The sequence below is a fragment of the Chionomys nivalis genome, chromosome 17 (genome assembly GCF_950005125.1).
Source record: "Chionomys nivalis chromosome 17, mChiNiv1.1, whole genome shotgun sequence".
NCBI classification, from domain to species: Eukaryota; Metazoa; Chordata; class Mammalia; order Rodentia; family Cricetidae; genus Chionomys; species Chionomys nivalis.
In genome coordinates this window covers 58,352,619-58,371,793 of record NC_080102.1, presented here as the reverse complement: position 1 = coordinate 58,371,793, position 19,175 = coordinate 58,352,619, and the positions used below count along the sequence as shown (strand labels likewise).

Genomic DNA, 19,175 nt, shown 5'->3' with positions numbered 1-19,175 from the left:
TATTGTGACATGGTCTGTTAATGCAAGGGGACACACACACTGACCTCAGTAGAGACAGAAAATGCTCCAATAAAATCTAATGTCCTCTCATGACAAAGCCACTGACAGGAGTTTAATCTAATGTGTACCATTTGGGACCCTCAGTCAGCATCTGCCTGTCTTTCTCTCCTACCCCCTTCCTCTACTTGCTCTTCTCAAAGCCCAGTTTGAACCTCTTGGAGGCAGGGACCAAGCTCATGCTTCTTGTGTGGTTCCAATACAGCGCTCAGTCCACACACTCCCAATGAGCAGGTGTTGGCAGGTTACATCTTTTATATTATTTTTTTATTTATTATATATACAATATTCTGCCTACACGTATGCCTGCAGGCCAGAAGAGCCAGACCTCATTATAGATGGTTGTGAGCCACCATGTGGTTGCTGGGAATTGAACTCAGGACCTTTGGAAGAGCAGGCAATGAATACTCTTAACCGCTGAGCCATCTCTCCAGCCCCTGGCAGGTTACATTTTAAGTTCCTTTTTTTGCCTTTATTTTATATTCTCTTCATCTGCCAGAGCACCACAGCCTCTCCACCTGCAAAGCAACTTTGGCGAGCAGCTCTGTTGGTTTAGAAGAGCCAACGTGCCCCACCCCATATCTGATGCAGCACTGCACTGGCCCTCTCCCTACGCAGGACACAAAGGTTCTGTTGTGATCCCCAGAAAAAGCCCAATCCTAAAGCAAGCAGAACTGGAATATCTGGGGTTAGCTTAAAACAGGTCAAGGGCAGAGATTTGGTTCTTCCATTTCTTGGCTTCCCAAAGAAATAAATGGGCCACAACAATCTCTCTTTCTGAAGTACTTGTAACCCCTCTGTGTTTCTATAGCAACTCTCTATGAAATGCCAGGCTTTTCAAATAACCTCCTCATCCAGCCTCCTAATATTCCCATAAAGTATTGGTAAAGAAGGAATTCTTAACCTGTATGCATCTTACAAAAGCTCAGGAGAGGGACACCACCCATAAAGGTCACATGGCAATGAGCAGTACATTATGCCAAGCTCAGGGCCTTTTTACAGCCTCTACTGTGCCAGATGGGGTGGTAATTTCATGACTACATGACAGAATGAAGTTGACATGGGGGATGGATTCTCTGGTAAACGGGAAATTTGAGCTCCTGGGTATACCATATAAAGTAGCTAAGAATAGTGGGGAGAAAAAAACGACTGGTCCATGCGCCAGGCCTAAAGCTCATTCTTGCCCCCACTCACTTAAAGCCTGTACTAAATTGCCTGCCCACCTTAACTGACAACCAACAAGACTTTAGAAAAAAAGAAAACCCTACTCTCTTTACTCTTCATGTCCTTGTCTCTCGGGTTGGTCACATGGGAGGTGCTTCCTATTGTACACAGAAGGGGCTCAATAAATGCTATCTGTTTGTTAATAAAAAGCTAGCCAGAGTTCTGGTAATGAATCAGAAAACTGAGGAGCCTGAGGAAAACCAGGTGCTTTTATGGAACCTAAAAAATAAATGGTTTGCAAATAGAGACTTTACCAGTTACAGTTCATTCATGAAGTATAACTCTCATAATGTAGAGACAATATTGCACACAGAATAAGATAGTTTAACATTACCATTCTAAACCCTCAAACCCTACCAGGTATAAAAGTCTTTTCTCTACTTGGAAAGAGTTTTTACACCCAACTCCTGAAACAAGTGCACATCCTCGACACTTTCAGTAGTGAGTTGCTCTATAATTTGCTTTATCATTAAAATAACGAGATTTACTGATAATTTGCATGTAGTGTTTCTTAAGCATGCCTTCTGGATAAAGCAAGAGGGCATCTGGACCAACATAACTCAAAGCTTAGGAATTTCCGAGTGCACACTGGTGCTTGCAGGACTCGTAAGTGTGAGACACAGGAAATGAGTGGTGCTGGCAGGCTTTCTCTGTAAGTGCACACACAGGAAACTGGTGCGGGAGAATTGTCTGTATTCTGTCAATCATGTTTTAAATAAACGCTGATTGGCCAGGCAGGAAGTATAGGTGGGACAACCAGACAGGAAGTAAAAGTGGAGCAATGAGAACAGGAGAGTGCTGGGAAGGAAGAAGCCCATTCCTCCCCAGTCCTGCCCAGACCACTGAAGAAGCAGGATGTGACTTGCCCTGCTGAAAAAGCTACTGAGCCATGTGGCTAACAGAGATAAGAATAATGGGTTAATATAAGCTATAATAGCTAATACAAAGCCTGAGCTAATGGGCCAATCAGTTTATAATCTTATGGAGACCACTGTGTGATTTTCTTTGGGGGCTTACTGGCTGTGGGAACTGGGCAGGACGGAAACCCCAATGAGCAGGCCCCCATGTTACAGGAAATGAGCAGTGCTCACATAGGTGCTAAGTACTGTGGACTGCCCTCTCTGTCACAATGGTGACTGCCACTGGCAACATCTAAACACACAGGAATGGCTGTATCCTGCAGAACTTCATGGTCACACAAAACTCATAGTTTTCACAATCCAGCTACTTGGGAATAGGCAAACTGTACTTAGCTAGCGGGCCACACAAGCTGGATGGCGGCACTGATCTGGCCCTGAAGACTGGATTGGCTGCACTGGTGTCATTGAGAACTTTTTAAAAACAGACATTGCTAACTCCCAGCTCCAGCAGTGGCTAAATGAGTCTGTGCAAGAGTTCAGAGACTGTCCCACCAGGGAGCAAGCAGATCATCCCTCGGCGCTTGTCCTGAAACACTTGGGGCTGTCTCCAACTTCCATCCCTAGCTGTGTGGTCAGATGAAGAGCATTTAGAAAATGGGAGAAGCCTGCTGGTTGGATGTGGCAACAACCTTTCCAGCCTTATTATCTATGATGCGATAGTTTAGACATTTCACAAGACACTCCTATGACGTGCAAAAAGCAGCCAGCCACACTTCTGAAGAGAAAACCTACCATCTATTCTCCCACATTCCATCTGGAAGAACTCTTGGGACTTTTTCTGCCCTCTCATGTTAGTCTATCAGGACCAGGGATGAGGCTGCGTGACACTGCATGGAAACCACAGCAGCGAGGGGCAGGGGCAGGGGCAGGGGCAGCCTCCTGGGGGCAGAGCCCTACACACCCTGCCTTCGTGCATTGTGTTGTCTCCTCTACTTTTACATCTGCTCATCAGAGAACACTGGGTATGGGAGGGATACGGGATAGCATTATGGTCTGGATATGAGACACTTCTTATAGACTAAAGGCTTGGTCCTAGTGCCAGCAGTGATCAGAGGTGTGGCTTTTAGGATGAGGCTGGATCATAAGGGCTCTAATCTAGTGCCTGGATGAATCCATTGTCACAGCTATAATCCTGCAGCATTACTGGGAGGTGGTGGAGACTGGGAAGCAAGGTAGGGTTAGAATGGGCGGAATGAGAGGGACCGCTCTGGCTGCGTGTATTTTGTTCCTGGCCCCTCCCTCCCTGCTGCTGGTGCCCTGGTGCCATGAAGCAAACAGCTTTCTTCTCTCATGCCCTTCTGTCAGGACACTGTTTCATCACAGGCTTGAAAGATGGAGCGAGCTGACCATGAACTGGACCCACGGAAATCAGAAGTCAAAATGCGTCTTTCTTCCTTGAAGTTGCTATCCTCAGGCATTTGTCACAATGCCAAGACAATGAGTAACATGAACAGGTGTGACGGAAAATCCTGTGATAAAAATATAGTTGAATTTGTTTTTGTTTTCCGAGGCAGGGTCTGACTATGTAGCCTTGGCTGTCCTTGAACTCACTCTGTGGACCAGGCTGACTTTGAACTCAGAGATCCACCTACCTCTGCCTCCAGAGTGCTGGGATTAAAGGCCTGCACCACTGCAGCCAGTCCCATAACTGAAAATCTAAAGCATTGACATGGTTCTTTATTTTAACATTTTCACTGCTCAATGGTAAGATCCAGAAAATGCGATGTATACCTTGTTCAAGACGGCTTCAAACCGACCCTTCAAAACCCACCTGGGGAAGGAGCGAGTGCTAATCTTGGATGAGAATACTTTTAAGCAATGATCACTTGGTGCCCATAAAGTCCAGGCTATTTTACTCAATCTGTCTTAAATTAGATCTTTGTGAAGTAAATGAGTTAAAAGGAAATTGAAATTGGACTGTGGTTTACTGCCCAAGGGGAAATATCCGTTTCTAACAACAGCCAGCGAGTGCATCTGAGCACAAAGCCCATTAAGAGCAGTGGAACAGTTCTTAACAAATTATGGCATGGAGTATTAATAAATGTGTCACGTTGGCATAAAATCAGCCTTCTAAAAAGCACAGGCTTTTCATTTCTAATTAGCAATGTGGGGTTTGGAGCACGTGAGTTAGGAGTATGGCCGCTGCTAACTCAGGGTGCAAGGTCTTTTGTTTGGGGCCTACAATTAGGGAAAGAGTCATTTTGCACAACCAGGTACAAGCACATTCATAAGCATACCAAACAAATGACAGCATAGTAGAAACACAATACAACAGACACAGCTTCACAGCAATGCAGTATGGTCCACTTATTAGCATGTTCTCAGCCCTACACTCCAAACTAGAACAGTTTCTAAACCATCTAAAAAGTATAAATGAAAACAACAAAAGAAATAATAAAAAAGATGCTATATGGATAAGTAGAGAACAACACAGAACAGAAAATGTCTTAAGGAACTGGTCATTCAGTAGTCCCAGGTCAGCCATGTGACACACGGCTCAGGAGAGTGACTCCCTGCGTGGTCACATTCTCTGCCTCCTGAGCAGGCTGCCATTACACAGGTAACCAGCAAGCATCTAATAGCCTCCGGGCTCTAGGCCCCCTATCTAACCTATAAGAAGGTAGCTGGAAACAGATCCTTTAGCTGCAGCTGCACAAATGGTGGCTGTCTCTAGAACCTGGGTCTGAGGCCAGAACAGCCTGGCTTTGGACTAGTTTCTACAGCCATACGCTCTTACCTGCTAAATCTGTTATATGTCCCATATTCTCTCAGCCCTGATGTGGCAGCCATTGCTATCAACTTGACTGGGTTTAGAATCACCGTGGAAATACACCTCTGGTGTGTCTGCAGAGGTTTTCCCAGAAATATTTAACTGAGGACAGAAGGCCTATTCTAGATGAGGATGGAAGCCTCAATTCTCAACACCACCAAGGAGTTTCCCAGTTTGAGAACAGCCACCTGGAGAAATGCCTGCCCATGGTCAGCCTTGAAGGTAGGCAAAGGCAGCTGTACCCACCAGGGTACATAGCAACTGCAATTTATAAGGCTACATTGCAAGTCAACCATAGAACCTGGTGCTACTGTCCAGATGGTACTGGTTTTGTAGGCATGAGGGGCATCACTGAGGCCAGGCAAAGTATGGTAGGGCTGGACTTCCTGCCAGGAGACCCTGAGACATCACTGCATGAAGTTGAGAAGGTAAAGCCTAAATTGCAAGGAAGACCTCAAAATGTGGCAAATCTACTTAGGACAGCTGCCGCAATAGAGTGGATTTGGGCACCCCTCCCCCTAAGCTATGTGTGTTATGGGCACAACAAAGGACAGGCCTGATGCCATTGGAGCCCAGGTGATGCTGAACAGGGAACTGCAGGTTTGGTGGCTTGCTGAGCTTTGGTCCAGTCTTTCTGTTATGCAGCCATCCTTCCATTCCAAACTCTCTGTCATTGGATAATCTGTTTCACTTAGTAGAAGCTCACAGTTAAGAGCTTGTCTTGAGTCTCAGCTGAGACTTTGGACCTTTGAACAGTGTTGAGACTGTTAAAGCCTATGGAGACATACAGAGAGGGAATAAATACATCGTACATTATGAGATGAAAATGAGACCTCAGAGAGGGATATAATGTTATTATTTCGATTAAGCTTATATGTCCAAGTATTAAGTTAACAGCAGATGACATTGTGATGGTTAATCTTCTCTGTCAACTTGACTGAACTTAGAATCACCATAGAAACGCATTGTTGGGTATGCTTATAAGGATTTTGTACCAAGGTTTCATGAATATAGGGGACTCCATTCCATGGTCTGGGACTCTGGACCAAATCAAAAGGAGGTGGTGAGCTGAGCCTGGTCTACACCACAGCTTCAGGGCAGTCGGAAGTCACAGAGAGACCCTGTTTCATAAACAAAACAAACAAACTTGGTGACACCAATTCCAGATGATCTGCCTAAACTACGGTCACAGAGTGAGGGGGCAGGAATCGAGGAGAGTTTCTAGGACCCAGATTTGCTGGTTCCAAGCAGGGCTCTTCTTGCCATGATGGGTCATCTGATCTATCCCTTATTCCAGTGAAGGACTCTTATCTAATTAATCCCCTTACTGCTCACAAAAGCCGCGCATACCTGAGAGCACAGGTGCTTATGGTTCTCAGGGGTTGGCCGGGGGAACTCAATGTGAATACCACATCTGCCTGTGGCTATCCACTGTCACTCTTCCTGTCACAGAGAGCCACCTGACAGAAGAGCAGCACCGTGTACCTGCTGCATGGCTAAGCCAGCATAACACTGCTCCCCAGGGCCTTCTCCCTGGCCACACTTCCTGACCTCCTGCAATGGAAGTTTCTCCTCTTAAGGTATAAGGATTGCAGATGTTGAAGAACACAGCAAAATGAAGCATGTTCTGTAAAGAATAACCACAATCTAGAAAGGCTCTCACCTTCCTCTCCTAAAGCAACAGAGGAGAATGACTGAGCCTGTGACTCCCAAGACCTGGATTCCAGGCCAGCACTGCTGCTGGTTGGCTCTCAGGATCCTGGATACTTACTTCAGGCTGGCACAGGATCAGCACTCACAAGACACCCTGCTGCTGTGAGTGCTTTTCACCATCCATGGCACCAAGAATCTATACCTGGGTTCCGGTCATTAGAGTACTGTGTACTGCTAGACCTGGAGTACAGAAACCCCAGAAGCCTCTGAAAGGCTGCACTGGCTCAAATGGTGCCAGAAGGTATTCCCAACCTGGGGAACTCTGACAAGGGAGAAGACTCCTCAGAACACATTCTATGCTGTAGTCACAACTAAATCCACTATTTTAAACAACTCAGCCTTTCTGTTCCATCTCTCAGCCTCAGTATACAGCCCCTGATATCTGACTACTCTCTCCTCTCCTCTTCCAGGTGACTTACTAAAAACCATTTTATACTTAGAGATCTAGTTCCCATAACACTTCCTTTCTGAAGGCAGCCCTGTCCAACCATCTGAGACAAAATTGCTCTCTCTTCAGCGCATCCTCACAATATGCCCTTCACTCCTGTTAGAGCAGGAGCTTAGAAAACTGTCATTATAATTCAGGCACCAGCAACACGAGATGCACATCCCACCGGGCGGGGCCTATCTTCCACCTACCATGCCTGTCTCAGCTCAGCAAGCAGAGGACATAATATGAAAGGTTGACAGGCTATACATGTTTATTGAATGTTATGACTGAATCTCCTAGACACGAAGAAATTACACAATGGAAATCAAATAACCAATAGCTATATCCAGCCTTTTGTTAGATGCTCAGTGATATTGGAACCTTTCTGACCCTTGGCTCACCCACCTTTAAAAATCCATTAACTTTAGATTTTGAAAGTCTTTTTATGTTTTCAATGCCTTGAATATCATGGTGAAGATATGGCATAAAAAAACGACTAAAAAAATGCCAATACATTAAATTTCTAAAGTGAAATGACAGCAAATCTGCAAATGATAAAAGAAACCCCAACAAGACCTCTTTCTGCAGCACACACCTGATAGGGTGCAGAGTATGGTGCTCTCTGCTGTGCACAGCAAGTTCCCAGACTGCAGAATGGAACCCTGGCTCTTCCACATGCTGGCTGAGTGAGAGAGTGAGTTACTAGAATAAGAAGGCTAATGTTTTAAAGCTAGATTCTCTTTCCTAACTTTGAAAACATGCACGGGGCTGGAGTGACAGCATGATGGTTTAGAGGACTTGCTTCCCGAAGGCCTAGATTCAGCTCCCAGCACCCATGCGACACTCACGACTGTCTGAATTCCTCTTCTGGCCTTTACAGGCATCAAACATACACATGGTACACAGACATACATGCAGGTAAAATGCTTGTTCACATAAAACAATAACAAAGGAAAAACGTGTCATAATACCAGCATTTCTTTAATATTGGCAATCCTCAGATATCATGGGAACTTGGATATCTGGAATATTGGTGGTGCTATCAGAGATAAAAGTGAGAGGCTTGAGGGGGAACAACCCCATTGTGAGCATGCTGGGTCACCTGTGGGGAATCCACAGGGTTGGCTGGGATAATGCTGAGTTGTACAGAAGCAACCCAGGCTGAAGGTGCAAAATGAGTGGCCTGGTTCTGAGACAGGGTGAGGTCACCTAGTGTGACTGTCAAGTGAAAACAGGGACCAAGGCCAGAGCTTTGGGGAAGAATAGGGTGGAAGGAAGGAGAAAGAACCTGAGATAGAAGAGAATTCAGGGGAAAGAAGTAATTGATCACCAGTGTTAACCCAGCTAAGAAAAGACCTTAAAAAACACCACCCACCCTTGGGAGATCTCAGGATGCCAGGAGAAAGGTGAGGCTGCAGGATGGATGGAGTCAAGGCTCCACTATAACTCTTGATGGCATGAGGAATGGCTAGATCAGCGGGGGGAGATGGGGCTCATGAGATGGAAGAGCATTGCCCACGATCATTGATGGGGCAAATGACACAGAGAAAGAAGAGCTAACTTCTGTCTATGACTGTCATAGCTAAGAGCAGGACAGTCCAGAGGCAGCAGCAAGGCGAGGCAAAGGCTGCACAGGGCCTAGTTTTGAAGAGCAGATGGACAGCCATCCTCAAGAACCAGAAGAATTTTTTGCTGAAACATTATCTGACAGACCAAAGTTTGCGGCCTCAGCAGAGCGTATAGACTATAGGTCTTCAGAACTTGAATCAGAAACCCTATAGTAGAACGGCAGTCAACAAAAATGGCTCTTGCCAAACAGGTTGTATGTAAAGAACTCCTTACAGCTTCTGTGTGACTTCAGACACAGTAAGTGAGAGAAGCCTCTGTGTAGAGATGTCAGCCTCGCTCTCCTGACTGGGACAGGGCTAAAATGAAGTTAACTATTCCATAAAAAACAATCAGCACGATCACCAAGATACTGCCATCATTTAAACGGCAATTATCATTACATAAATCAAAGGTCAACTTTTATTATAGTGAACATCTTTATACCTTTCAGCCAGGGTAAACTAGCTGTTAAAAGGGTCCAGTGGACAGCAAGGCTGAGGTGAACCAATCTTAGGATTCACATAGCAGTGGGCCCTGTGTACAACTGAGTACTTTCAAAGCACTGGGGAAGTGAAACTTTCCTCTGGAGGGGACAGACTGATGCTAAGACAGACGGGGGCTCCGTGTAGAAACAGATGCCTGGTAAACTCTGGGTTAACTCCTGAACTCATCAGTTCCCTCAAGTTCCCATTTCCACCACTGTAAGTCAGACGTCCCTCTGGCCAGCTCCTTCCCTTGGTACACATGTGTATCATGGCCACCTTGTTTGCTGTCAGCACACCTGACTCCCATCTAAGGCCATCAGTGGGTCTCCACTGTTTACCAAGAAAAGACAAACTAGAGGGCCTCACAGCCTCAGCCGTCCAAGCTCTGGGCCCAATCTTTCCGCTCAGTCTTCTTCCCAATGTACCTCAGGCACCCCCTATTCCCATGCATGTTAGACAGATTGGCCTTCCTTCCATACTGCGCCTTTATTGCCATTGTGTTCTGTATCCTTCAGAGTTCTAGGCTACAAAGCCTAATTCAAATTCTACTCTTGCTATGGACTTATTGAGACCCCTAACCCAAAGAGACACTGTACTATATGCTAGTACTGTGTTCCTACACTGTAAGCTGCTCGGGGTAAAAGAAGGACTTTATTCAATCTTTGTTCCCCACAGCTGAACTGAATGCATTTTCTGAATTAAATGAGCACATTTTATGTGAGTCTGACCACACTGGCATGTACTCCGCATCAGTCACTTCATAGAGGACGGCTAACAACACAAAGAGAAAAATACTTCATCAGGGGTGGGCAAGACTGGAGGTTTGTCAACAAGATACTAAAGCTTATGTAGTGGGAATTACTAATATCCTTTTACAAGGCCCTTTCTAATTCCAAGGCTCTGTCAGTGGTGTGGAGAGCCTGGTGGGCACTCCGCAGCGAGCCAGCCTCTACCAAGATCTCTAAGCCATCAAGAAATCTAATGTTTGATCTACTCCTAAGCTTCTGAACAGAACCACTTTTGAAGGGAAAGGAAGAAATGTGATGCTGACTAGTTTTTCCTATCCAAAAAGTTTAGCTCACTCTGGAAGCTAAGAAAACGTTTCATTTAAAAGTCCTATTGTCACCACTCAGTTTAAAGCACATGATGTTTCCGGTGCATTATCTCCCGAGAGTCATTCATTCGCTCATCACTGCTGACTGAACGCTTACTAGAGAGTAGGGGCCTGGCAAAACAGGGCTAGTGGAATCCACTGCTTGAGACAGGGCAGTCAAGCGACGGTCTCTACAGACACTGAAAAATATATGGGATAGTAGTTCTTAGTGTACCCATCAGTTTCTAGACTAGAGAAACCAAAGGCCCTGCATGGGTAAGTGACATGCCTAAGGTGGCCTGGAATTAGGTGGGGACAGGGTCAGAAACAAGACTCCTGCCCTCACTGCCTCACAAGCACTGTCCCATCCTCACAAGCACTGTCCCCGCCCTCACAAGCACTGTCCCATCCTCACAAGCACTGTCCCCGCCCTCACAAGCACTGTCCCCGCCCTCACAAGCACTGTCCCACCCTCACAAGCACTGTCCCCACCCTCACAAGCACTGTCCCACCCTCACAAGCACTGTCCCTGTCCTCACAAGCACTGTCCCACCCTCACAAGCACTGTCCCCGCCCTCACAAGCACTGTCCCATCCTCACAAGCACTGTCCCATCCTCACAAGCACTGTCCCCGCCCTCACAAGCATTGTCCCACCCTCACTGACTCACAAGCACTGTTCTAGGCTGATCTGGTGAATAAAAAACTGAAATATCACTTGACTTCCCTATACCATTGGGTGAAAAAAAAACTTAATAACAAAATAATCCGAAGATTTTAAATCTATAGCTTTAATTTTAAGTGTCTATGCTGGCTGTGCAATGGAACACATCTGATGGACACAAATATTCCCTTAACAGCATGGCTCTGCATCCCTGCCATCATATTCAAACAGATTTGGAAATGAGTGTCTGCCAGCAACAGTGAAATACGTGTGCATGCATGGGACAGGAGAAGGGATGAGATGTCAGGACTGCTGGCTCTATTGTTAGGTAAGCAGAAAACCGTAAAGACTGGGCACAGAGGTACCCTCCCCACCTGCACCAAATGACACCACGGTGGGCTGAAGACAAGCTGTATTACAGGAATCCAGAAGGGAGAGGTTTCGGTTTTGGTGTTATGGCTGGGCGTGGCTGAGCAGGGAGAACTCCCAGAGCTGACGTTAAAGGAAGAGTACATTCCAAGAGGAGGAGACACGGAGCAGAGTGGGGGTCCTGAGTGAGCAGAGAGCACTTTCCACACTGAGAGCACAGGCTACAAGCAGCCATGGTGACACACAGTACAAAGATGCAGATGTATGCCTGCTCTCCTGCACCATGTGTGAATGAAGAAACCATGGCATTTTATTTGGCCAAGGGCAAATCAAAGACAAAACTGGAATGAAACCTAGGTTTTGCTTCCCAGTTAGACGCTCTCTCCACTGTGCCACCCTGGCAGGCAGGGGTGGGTTGTGGTGGGAGGGAGACACTCTTCCTTCAAAAGTAGCAGAAGGTGGAGAGGCCAACTAAATACCTCCAGAGCTCATGTCAGGTGAGCAGTTCTGCAGGTGCTGACAAGTTCAGGCTCTCAGCACTACATCTCACTCATCCCAAGAGGGTGAACATGCCACAGGGGAATCATCTACATATTTGTGTGTGTGCACGGGTGTGTGCCTCACACGTGGAAATCAGAGACTAACCCATGAGAGGCAGTTCTTTGGTAAGTGCCCTAACCCACTGAGTCATCTTACAAGCCTGGTTCCAGCTTTTGACAAAGTATCAATAACTTAAAATCAATAATGTAAGGACGCTGAATTAAATGATGCCAAAGGCCTCCACATTTTAATTTCCTGTGACTTTAAGTGTACTGACTTTGTAGAAAATCAGATATTGAAATGAGATGAACTTTGAGAAAAGTGACCTTTCAGTTCAACAGGAATGCACCATGGCACTTAAAGACACATCGATCCTGCAAGGTGAACTTTTGTTTCTAGGGTTTCCTTATAATAGGTCATATATTAGACATACAGGCCATGTCAATCATCAGGCCTAGGAAGTGAGAAGGGGTGGGACTCAGGTAGATGGGCCTTCAACTCAACCCACGGTCACTTAAAACTCAACAAATTACTGTTATGCAGCAGACAGTATTTTCTGTAGTGAAGATAGACACTGTAAGCAATGAAGGAAAAGCCATTGATTTGATGCTCTAAAAGAAAAAACTGGAGGAAGGGAAGCAAAGTGGGAATTGGCACTGAGAAAACTCAAGACCCCACAGCATAATACAGGGTAGCACACGGCTGTAGTGCTAGCCTGAGCCCTGCCTCAGAAAAACTAAACATCAACCACAATAACAAGAAACAAAAAGAGAAGAGAGGTGACAGAGGCCAGGACTAATATCTGAGGTCGGGTTCTTCACACACACCTGCTGTGGCTTGCACACACGCACCTGCTGTGGCTCGCACAGGTATAGAGAAACCACAGAAGGAGCCCAGCAACTATTAACACTGCAGGGGGCCACGCAGTGCAAGAGAAGGATGGGCATAAGGCAGACATTTTACCAAATACCACTCAACTTTTGGTCAGTAAATAAATATATGACCTATTTTTTAAAGTGAGATTAATCAAGATATGTATTTGCTCCTTAAATGTACTTATTCATACGAAATAGCTGAAAAATAAGGTCAGAGAGCGAGGGCAGGAGGCACCCTACGGAACGGTGCCTGCACAGTGTGGCGCACAGCTTCCAGGGTCCTGAGTTTCCTGGAGCACAAGCCATATACAATGGATGAAACCACAAGTTTTAAAAAAGAGAACCCGTTTTCTGTGACCCATGAAAGAAAGAGGAAAGGAAAGGAGAAACAAGGTCCCTGTGGTCCCTTCAATGATGGGACAACTAGAAACCGGGGCTTGAGGATGAAACACTCCTTTACCAGAGGAAGGAGAGCTTATCTTCTAGGAATTATTTACGACAGTTCCTGAAAAACAAACAGAAAGGAACATTTTACATCACTTCCTCCCCTATGAGTTTTTGATTTGTGGGTTAATTCCCAGAGTGCTGCCTGTAGGAGAAGCTGACTTAACCCATGCAAGGCCTTGGTTAGGAAGCAGGACCAAAAACAGTAATGTAACAAGAACTCACAAGTAAGCTGAGAGAACATGTTATTTTTAATCAAATGGAAAACTCTTCATTTAGAAGGGCAATGGCTATGGGTACAGCCAAGTTAGAGGGTATGTGCCTACCATGCTCAGAGCCCTGGGTTCAGGCGTCAACACCTTCTAACATATGTGTGCTGGTGTAGCCTATAAACCCAGAACTCAGGAGGTGGAAGCAGGAGAGTTAGGAATTCATATGGTTACATGTTGAATTCAAGGCCAGATTGGGCTACATAAGATCCTGTCTGAAGTAGATAGGTAGGTAGGTGATAGATAGATAGATAGATAGATAGATAGATAGATAGATAGATAGATAGATAATAGGTAGGTAAGTAAAAAAGATTAATGTACAACAAACATGTCTGAACTGCTAGCAATGCTTTCTTGACATAATTTGTTTGCTTTATAGTAGCCATTAGCCAATGGCTATAATGGCTATATATGTTTTATAGACTTTTCTTAATGGTAACATTTAAAAAACTTTGAAGATCACTAAAAATATAATTAAAAATCATTCTTCTCTGGAAATATTTGCTCTTATGACAGGTCAAAGGTTGAAGGTAAACTTTCCTCTATTTTGTGTGCAGTGTATGTGTGTATACTTGTTTCATGTATGCTGGTTGTATGTATGTAGGCCTTTGGTGGCCAGAGGTCGATGGCAAGTGTCTTCCTTAATTGCCCTCCACCTTATTTTTGAGACAAAAATCTCTTACTGAACCTGGGGCTCATCAGCTTGGCTGGGCAGCCTGCCTAGTGAGCTTCAGGGTCTACACACCTCTTCATCTCCAGGGACATGCTTCACTGCCGGGCTTCAGGCTCTGTGCGTGGGTGTGAGGGATCTGAACTCAGGGTCTCACATGTGTGTGACAAGCCATAACCCCAGCCCCTGAAGTCACACTTTCTGTCCCAACAAGCCAGTGCTATGGAGCTCCACTGGCAACAACAGATTTACTCTCTGTAGAGTCCTAGCCGTGACCCAGGCACTGGACACAGAAAGAGAATGCCAGTAGGGCAGGGCCTAGGGAAAAGGTATACAACGGAAAACGAAATCACAGGTAAGAAAATAAAATTGAATTTGCATATAAGATGGAAAAATAAATAATTTAGGCCCTGAGAAATAAAGGGACTTGCTAAGAATCACAAATTATTTTGTAAAGTTTGTTTTTATTTATTTTTCCCTTCTGATTATTTGTAGTAGTTTGGACAATATTTATACTAGCAAAGGAGACTATAAAGAATGAATGTGTGAGACGTGGTGGAGTCAAGGTCTCTCTCCAGTCTACTGGCCCCTGTGTCACCTCAGGCTTTATTCTTCAGACCTGGAAGACCTAGGACCACTGGTCCTACCCCTCCCCACTGCAGCTGCTGTGAGCTAGAGCAGATGTGCCTGGCTATGCTTTCTTGACTGCTTTTGCCATCCATCCCGAGTTAAGGATGCCTTTTAAAACTTACATAGTTATGCAGTGTGTGTGTGTGTGTGTGTGTGTGTGTGTGTTCACTGTTGAGAGGGTATGCACACCAGGGCACTCAGGTGACCAGAGGACAACTCATAGGAATCCATTCTCTCCTCCCACCATGTGGGATCCCCACCCCCCCCACAGGTGTTGAGCCCTCCTAGTAAGGATAAATCTCTTAACTGTGTCCCATTAACAAGACAAGGAAGTTAACATTTCTTTTAAAACATACTAAAAACAGTTAGTTAGCAGTTTAAAAGGGCAGTTGTGTTAACAAAAATAGTGTACCTGATTTTTCTATTCACATCTACACAACTCCACAAAACCATCACCCTACCCATTATTTGGAAAACCCAATGACACCTATTTAAATGACATCTGTTGAATTAGGTGGGTCTCCTACAATGGAGGTCAGGCCTCAGAATCTAGCAGTTAATTACATGGCCAGTGGTGAATCAAACCAGGAGGCCTGATTCTCCTCTTGTCTTTTTTTCATACAATAATTGTAACAAGTCTAAGATGTTTGAACCCTTGGCCTTTTGCCTGTGTTCTCTGTCACCCTGACAACATTATGACAAGACCAAAGTGTGCTTCACTCTTTGTCCCATAACGGCCATGATCCAGTGTCACAAAGGAGGGTGCACAGAGAGCACAGCTGTGATCCCCACTACAGCGACAGCCTGCTACCACTGTGTGAGAAATATCTACTATACTAAAACAGACTCTCAAATGTGTGGGTCAGGGAGATTCATCTGCGTTCACACTTCCCTCCTCACTTCTTTCTTCTTCCCTTCCAGGGAAGTACCAGGGGCTCCCCACATCTAGAAAGTGCTCTGCCAGGGAGCTACACCCCAGCCCTCGTATTTTTTTTTAATTTTAAATTTTTCCTAATCTGGCCTAGAAGCAAAACTAGAAGTCTTATTAACAGAGCTGACCCATGGGAAGACCCAAAAGTGGCCCCCAGCAACAACAAAATGGGAAAGCCGATCCCAGGCAGAAGCAAAGGCTAGCCATGTCTCCCCACTCTGGCAAAGACAGGGTTCCTTTTCCCCTCTCCCACGCCTGCAGGGAAGGGGCCTCTGCAGCTGGGCCTCCTCCAACTCACTTTCTGCGTCAAATAGTATGGGTCAAAGTCCTCCAGGGGAACCGCAACCAGGCCTTGGGGGATGTCCCCATAGATGAAAGGCAAACTCTTCCCTGCTTCCAAGTCGCTGTTGGGCTTGGGCTTGCTATCTTCGTCATCTTCCCGATGACTGCCATCCGCCTTTGGGGGCTTCTTGAGCTTGCTTTCAGCAATGCGCCTCTCGATGTTTGCCAGCGACTCGGGGGTGAAAGGCTTGAAACTGTCAGGGCCTGGTGGTGCGAGCAGCCGCGCTGCCATCTTCTCATCCTGCAGCAGCTTCGTTAGTTATGCTGAGTCCAGGACAGGCCAGCTCTGGAAGACAGCAACACAGCAGATGAGTCAACCCCTGCTCTGAGAGAGGCCAGACGGAAGCAGCACTCTCACCTCCACGCCAAACCTTTGCAACAGTTTCCACCATGATGTGGCTCTTTTTTATCTAAAAAAATCTATGGTGAGAATGGCTTGGGGGAGCGATCAGCTAGGGAGATTGAAAGAGGGGGTCTTTTGAACTGCTAGCACATATTTTATTTACTAAATCCATCTCACTGTTCAGAACCACACACATAAGAGAGATGTGCTGCACAGCCCCAGGCACCCTGCTCTGGCTAAAGAGGAACAGATGACGCTCCCTAGGGCCCGCATCTGCACGCTCAAGTCACCTTCCTCCCTCTGGATCTGGGCTCCAAATGAGACCATTTTCCTTTAAGGGCAAGAAAAGGATAAACTATCCCTCTTTTCAAAAACTGTACTTTCTGAGATGTGAGGGCGACCTGGCCGTGACATCTGTCACCCCATTGATCGCCAGGGTTGATTTGGCTGATCTGGCTGGCTAGGCGGGTGTCCCCTTCCTCCCTCACCGCTCCATGTGTGTCCCTGCCAGAGGATGACCTTTCCCGAATAGAGGAGGACCGGTCAAGGGACACGAGTAGCTGCACTCCCCTGCTAGAACCTCGAAACAAGCTCTCAAAGACTGTACTTTCTGAAAACAAAACTAACTCTTTCAAACTTCTGCGAACACAAAATACTGATAAAAGCTCCCGTTTGCATCCATCCTTCCATCTCAAGGCTGCAATGTACTGAGTTGTCAAAATCTTCCCAGTATAAAAGGCCAGTAGTATCTTTTTGTATGATCAAGCACCTGCCAGGGACAAACAGAAGATGTTTTTCAGTGGAAGGGGCTGCCATCACTCCCAAAACCCCCTACTTAGCAATGAGAAAGGCTGAGGGAATGAACCCAGGTTCCCCATGTGCCAGCCATGTAGTACTGCAGGCCCGGGAGGCTGGAACCTTGAAAGACTCAGAAGGCAAGGACAGAGCAGAGAACATTCCGTCTAGAAAGAGTAACTGCAGCAAGGTCACACAGGCATCAGGGACTTCTCAGCCAGTACGTGAAAAGCCATTTCACTCCTGTATACTTCTAACCCGAGCCTGGGAACAGGAATCAGGAAGCCGGGAGCAATGGCTCAGCTCTTGGCAAGAATGGACGGACACCATTGGCAGTTCACCTGGTGTGCAAAGTGCACTTCCTTCTTTCTGTTTTGGTAGCATAGGGCGGCCCAGGAAATAGACTTCTTAAGGCTCTGTCTCTCACACTCCACGCACCTTTTAAGATTATTTATTTAGTGTAACCCAAGTACCTAGGAAGTAGTTTTGAAAGACGAAACACTGCTGCTTCTACTCCTACTTAGTCCTAAGGGTCCACTTCACGACTATATGTAAGCTGGGCCTGCTCAAGCCAATGGGTGTAAAGTCTCACTGATGTGGAGCATGGTCCCCAAGGGCTCCATTCACAAATCCACCTGCACAGACTGTTTTCCTGGTGACCGCTGTGCCACAGCATGGAGCTAAGTGTCTGTGACCAGGCTCTGCTTACAGCACAGGGTTCTGCAGCCAGAACTGTATGGTGGCCCCACACAGACCAGGTAGCTTCCCACACTGCACCCAAACTCACAGGTTCAGGCAAGGGGAGGGGTCAGAGGAATCATTCTGGTAAGTATAGGACTTTAGAGATACAAGACATGGTAGGACTCCTCCATCTATTGTGTAGATGATTCCAGAAATGTAGAGTCCTAAGAGACTGGACAACTTGCCCAGGTCACAGGCTCAGCAAGTAAGGGTACTTGCTGCCAAGTCTCAAGACTAGAGTTCTAGTTCTATCCCTGAGATCAACATGACAGAAGGAGAAAACCAACTCTCACAAGTTGCCTTTTATACACATCATGTAAGCTTCTCTAAATAAATAAATGCAAAAAAAAAATGAAGACCTCAACCAGACGCTGATATCCCAACTCTTATTTCTTTACTACAAAATAAATAAATAAATAAGTAAATCAATTTTTTAGTTAGCCATCACATTCTGTCCTCCCCACCACTAGTCCCAGCAGGAACAGCCTGGCTCATTAAGCAAATCACACAAAGATAATATGATTTTATGATCTGAGACTTCAATTACAGTTTTCCCCCAGCCTACTTCTTTTTCCCTAGTTCCTTCTATACCCTGAACAAGTCCAGTAAATTCCCTTCCTCCTGCCCCAACCTCAAGACTCTAGCCTGTGTGCACCCACCTTCAGCCTCCACAGCACCTCCTTTGGGAGCTTTGCTCACCTCTCAGCTGCCTTTCAAGTATCAGTGGCACCTCCAGAATACAAGGACCATCATCATTTAATGACAAAGAAACAGAGGCTTAGAGAACTACAATAGCATCCCAAAGCCATGCTGCTAGAGAGCGAGTCAGGACTCCAAACACCTATGGCCACTCACAGAGTAGACAGGTCATGCCTAGAACCTGCAGTAAGACTGAGTGTCTGGAACTGCAGGCTCCGCCTTCCACACTCGCCTCAATCCGCTCAGCTCATCACCCAGCCCAGGCTAGGATGCTGCCTTGCTGTCTTCCGCCCACAATCTCCAGGGTCACGGCCCGCCCCCAGTTAGCCCTGCTCCCCAGCACATTTTCAGCCTTCCCCTTTCCTTCCTAGCTCTTCTCTGTGTTTCTGAATCCTCTGATTGTTTTACCTACCCCTGCCTTGGTGACACTCACTATGCCACGGCAGTGGTCCTTCGCACATACTTTCTTCTCTATGGCTGTCTTCTGAAATCTGTTACCCTCTTTCCCTCAACCCCTTCGTACTCAAGTGACTCCAACTTCGTACCTCGTCCTCACTATGCCCAG

The 19,175-nt window shown here is 46.1% G+C and overlaps 1 protein-coding gene across 2 annotated transcripts in view; it reads right to left on the bottom strand.

Moving 5' to 3' along the window:
* The window catches only part of Scn8a (sodium voltage-gated channel alpha subunit 8), a 174,117-nt gene that overhangs the window by 94,832 nt on the left and 60,110 nt on the right, over nt 1-19,175 (bottom strand). For both annotated transcript variants that reach the window (XM_057791984.1, XM_057791983.1), the window contains exon 2: nt 15,989-16,318. In XM_057791984.1, the coding sequence (XP_057647967.1) occupies nt 15,989-16,264 (276 nt within the window). In that variant the 5' untranslated portion in view covers nt 16,265-16,318. The remainder of the gene's footprint in view (nt 1-15,988; nt 16,319-19,175) is intronic.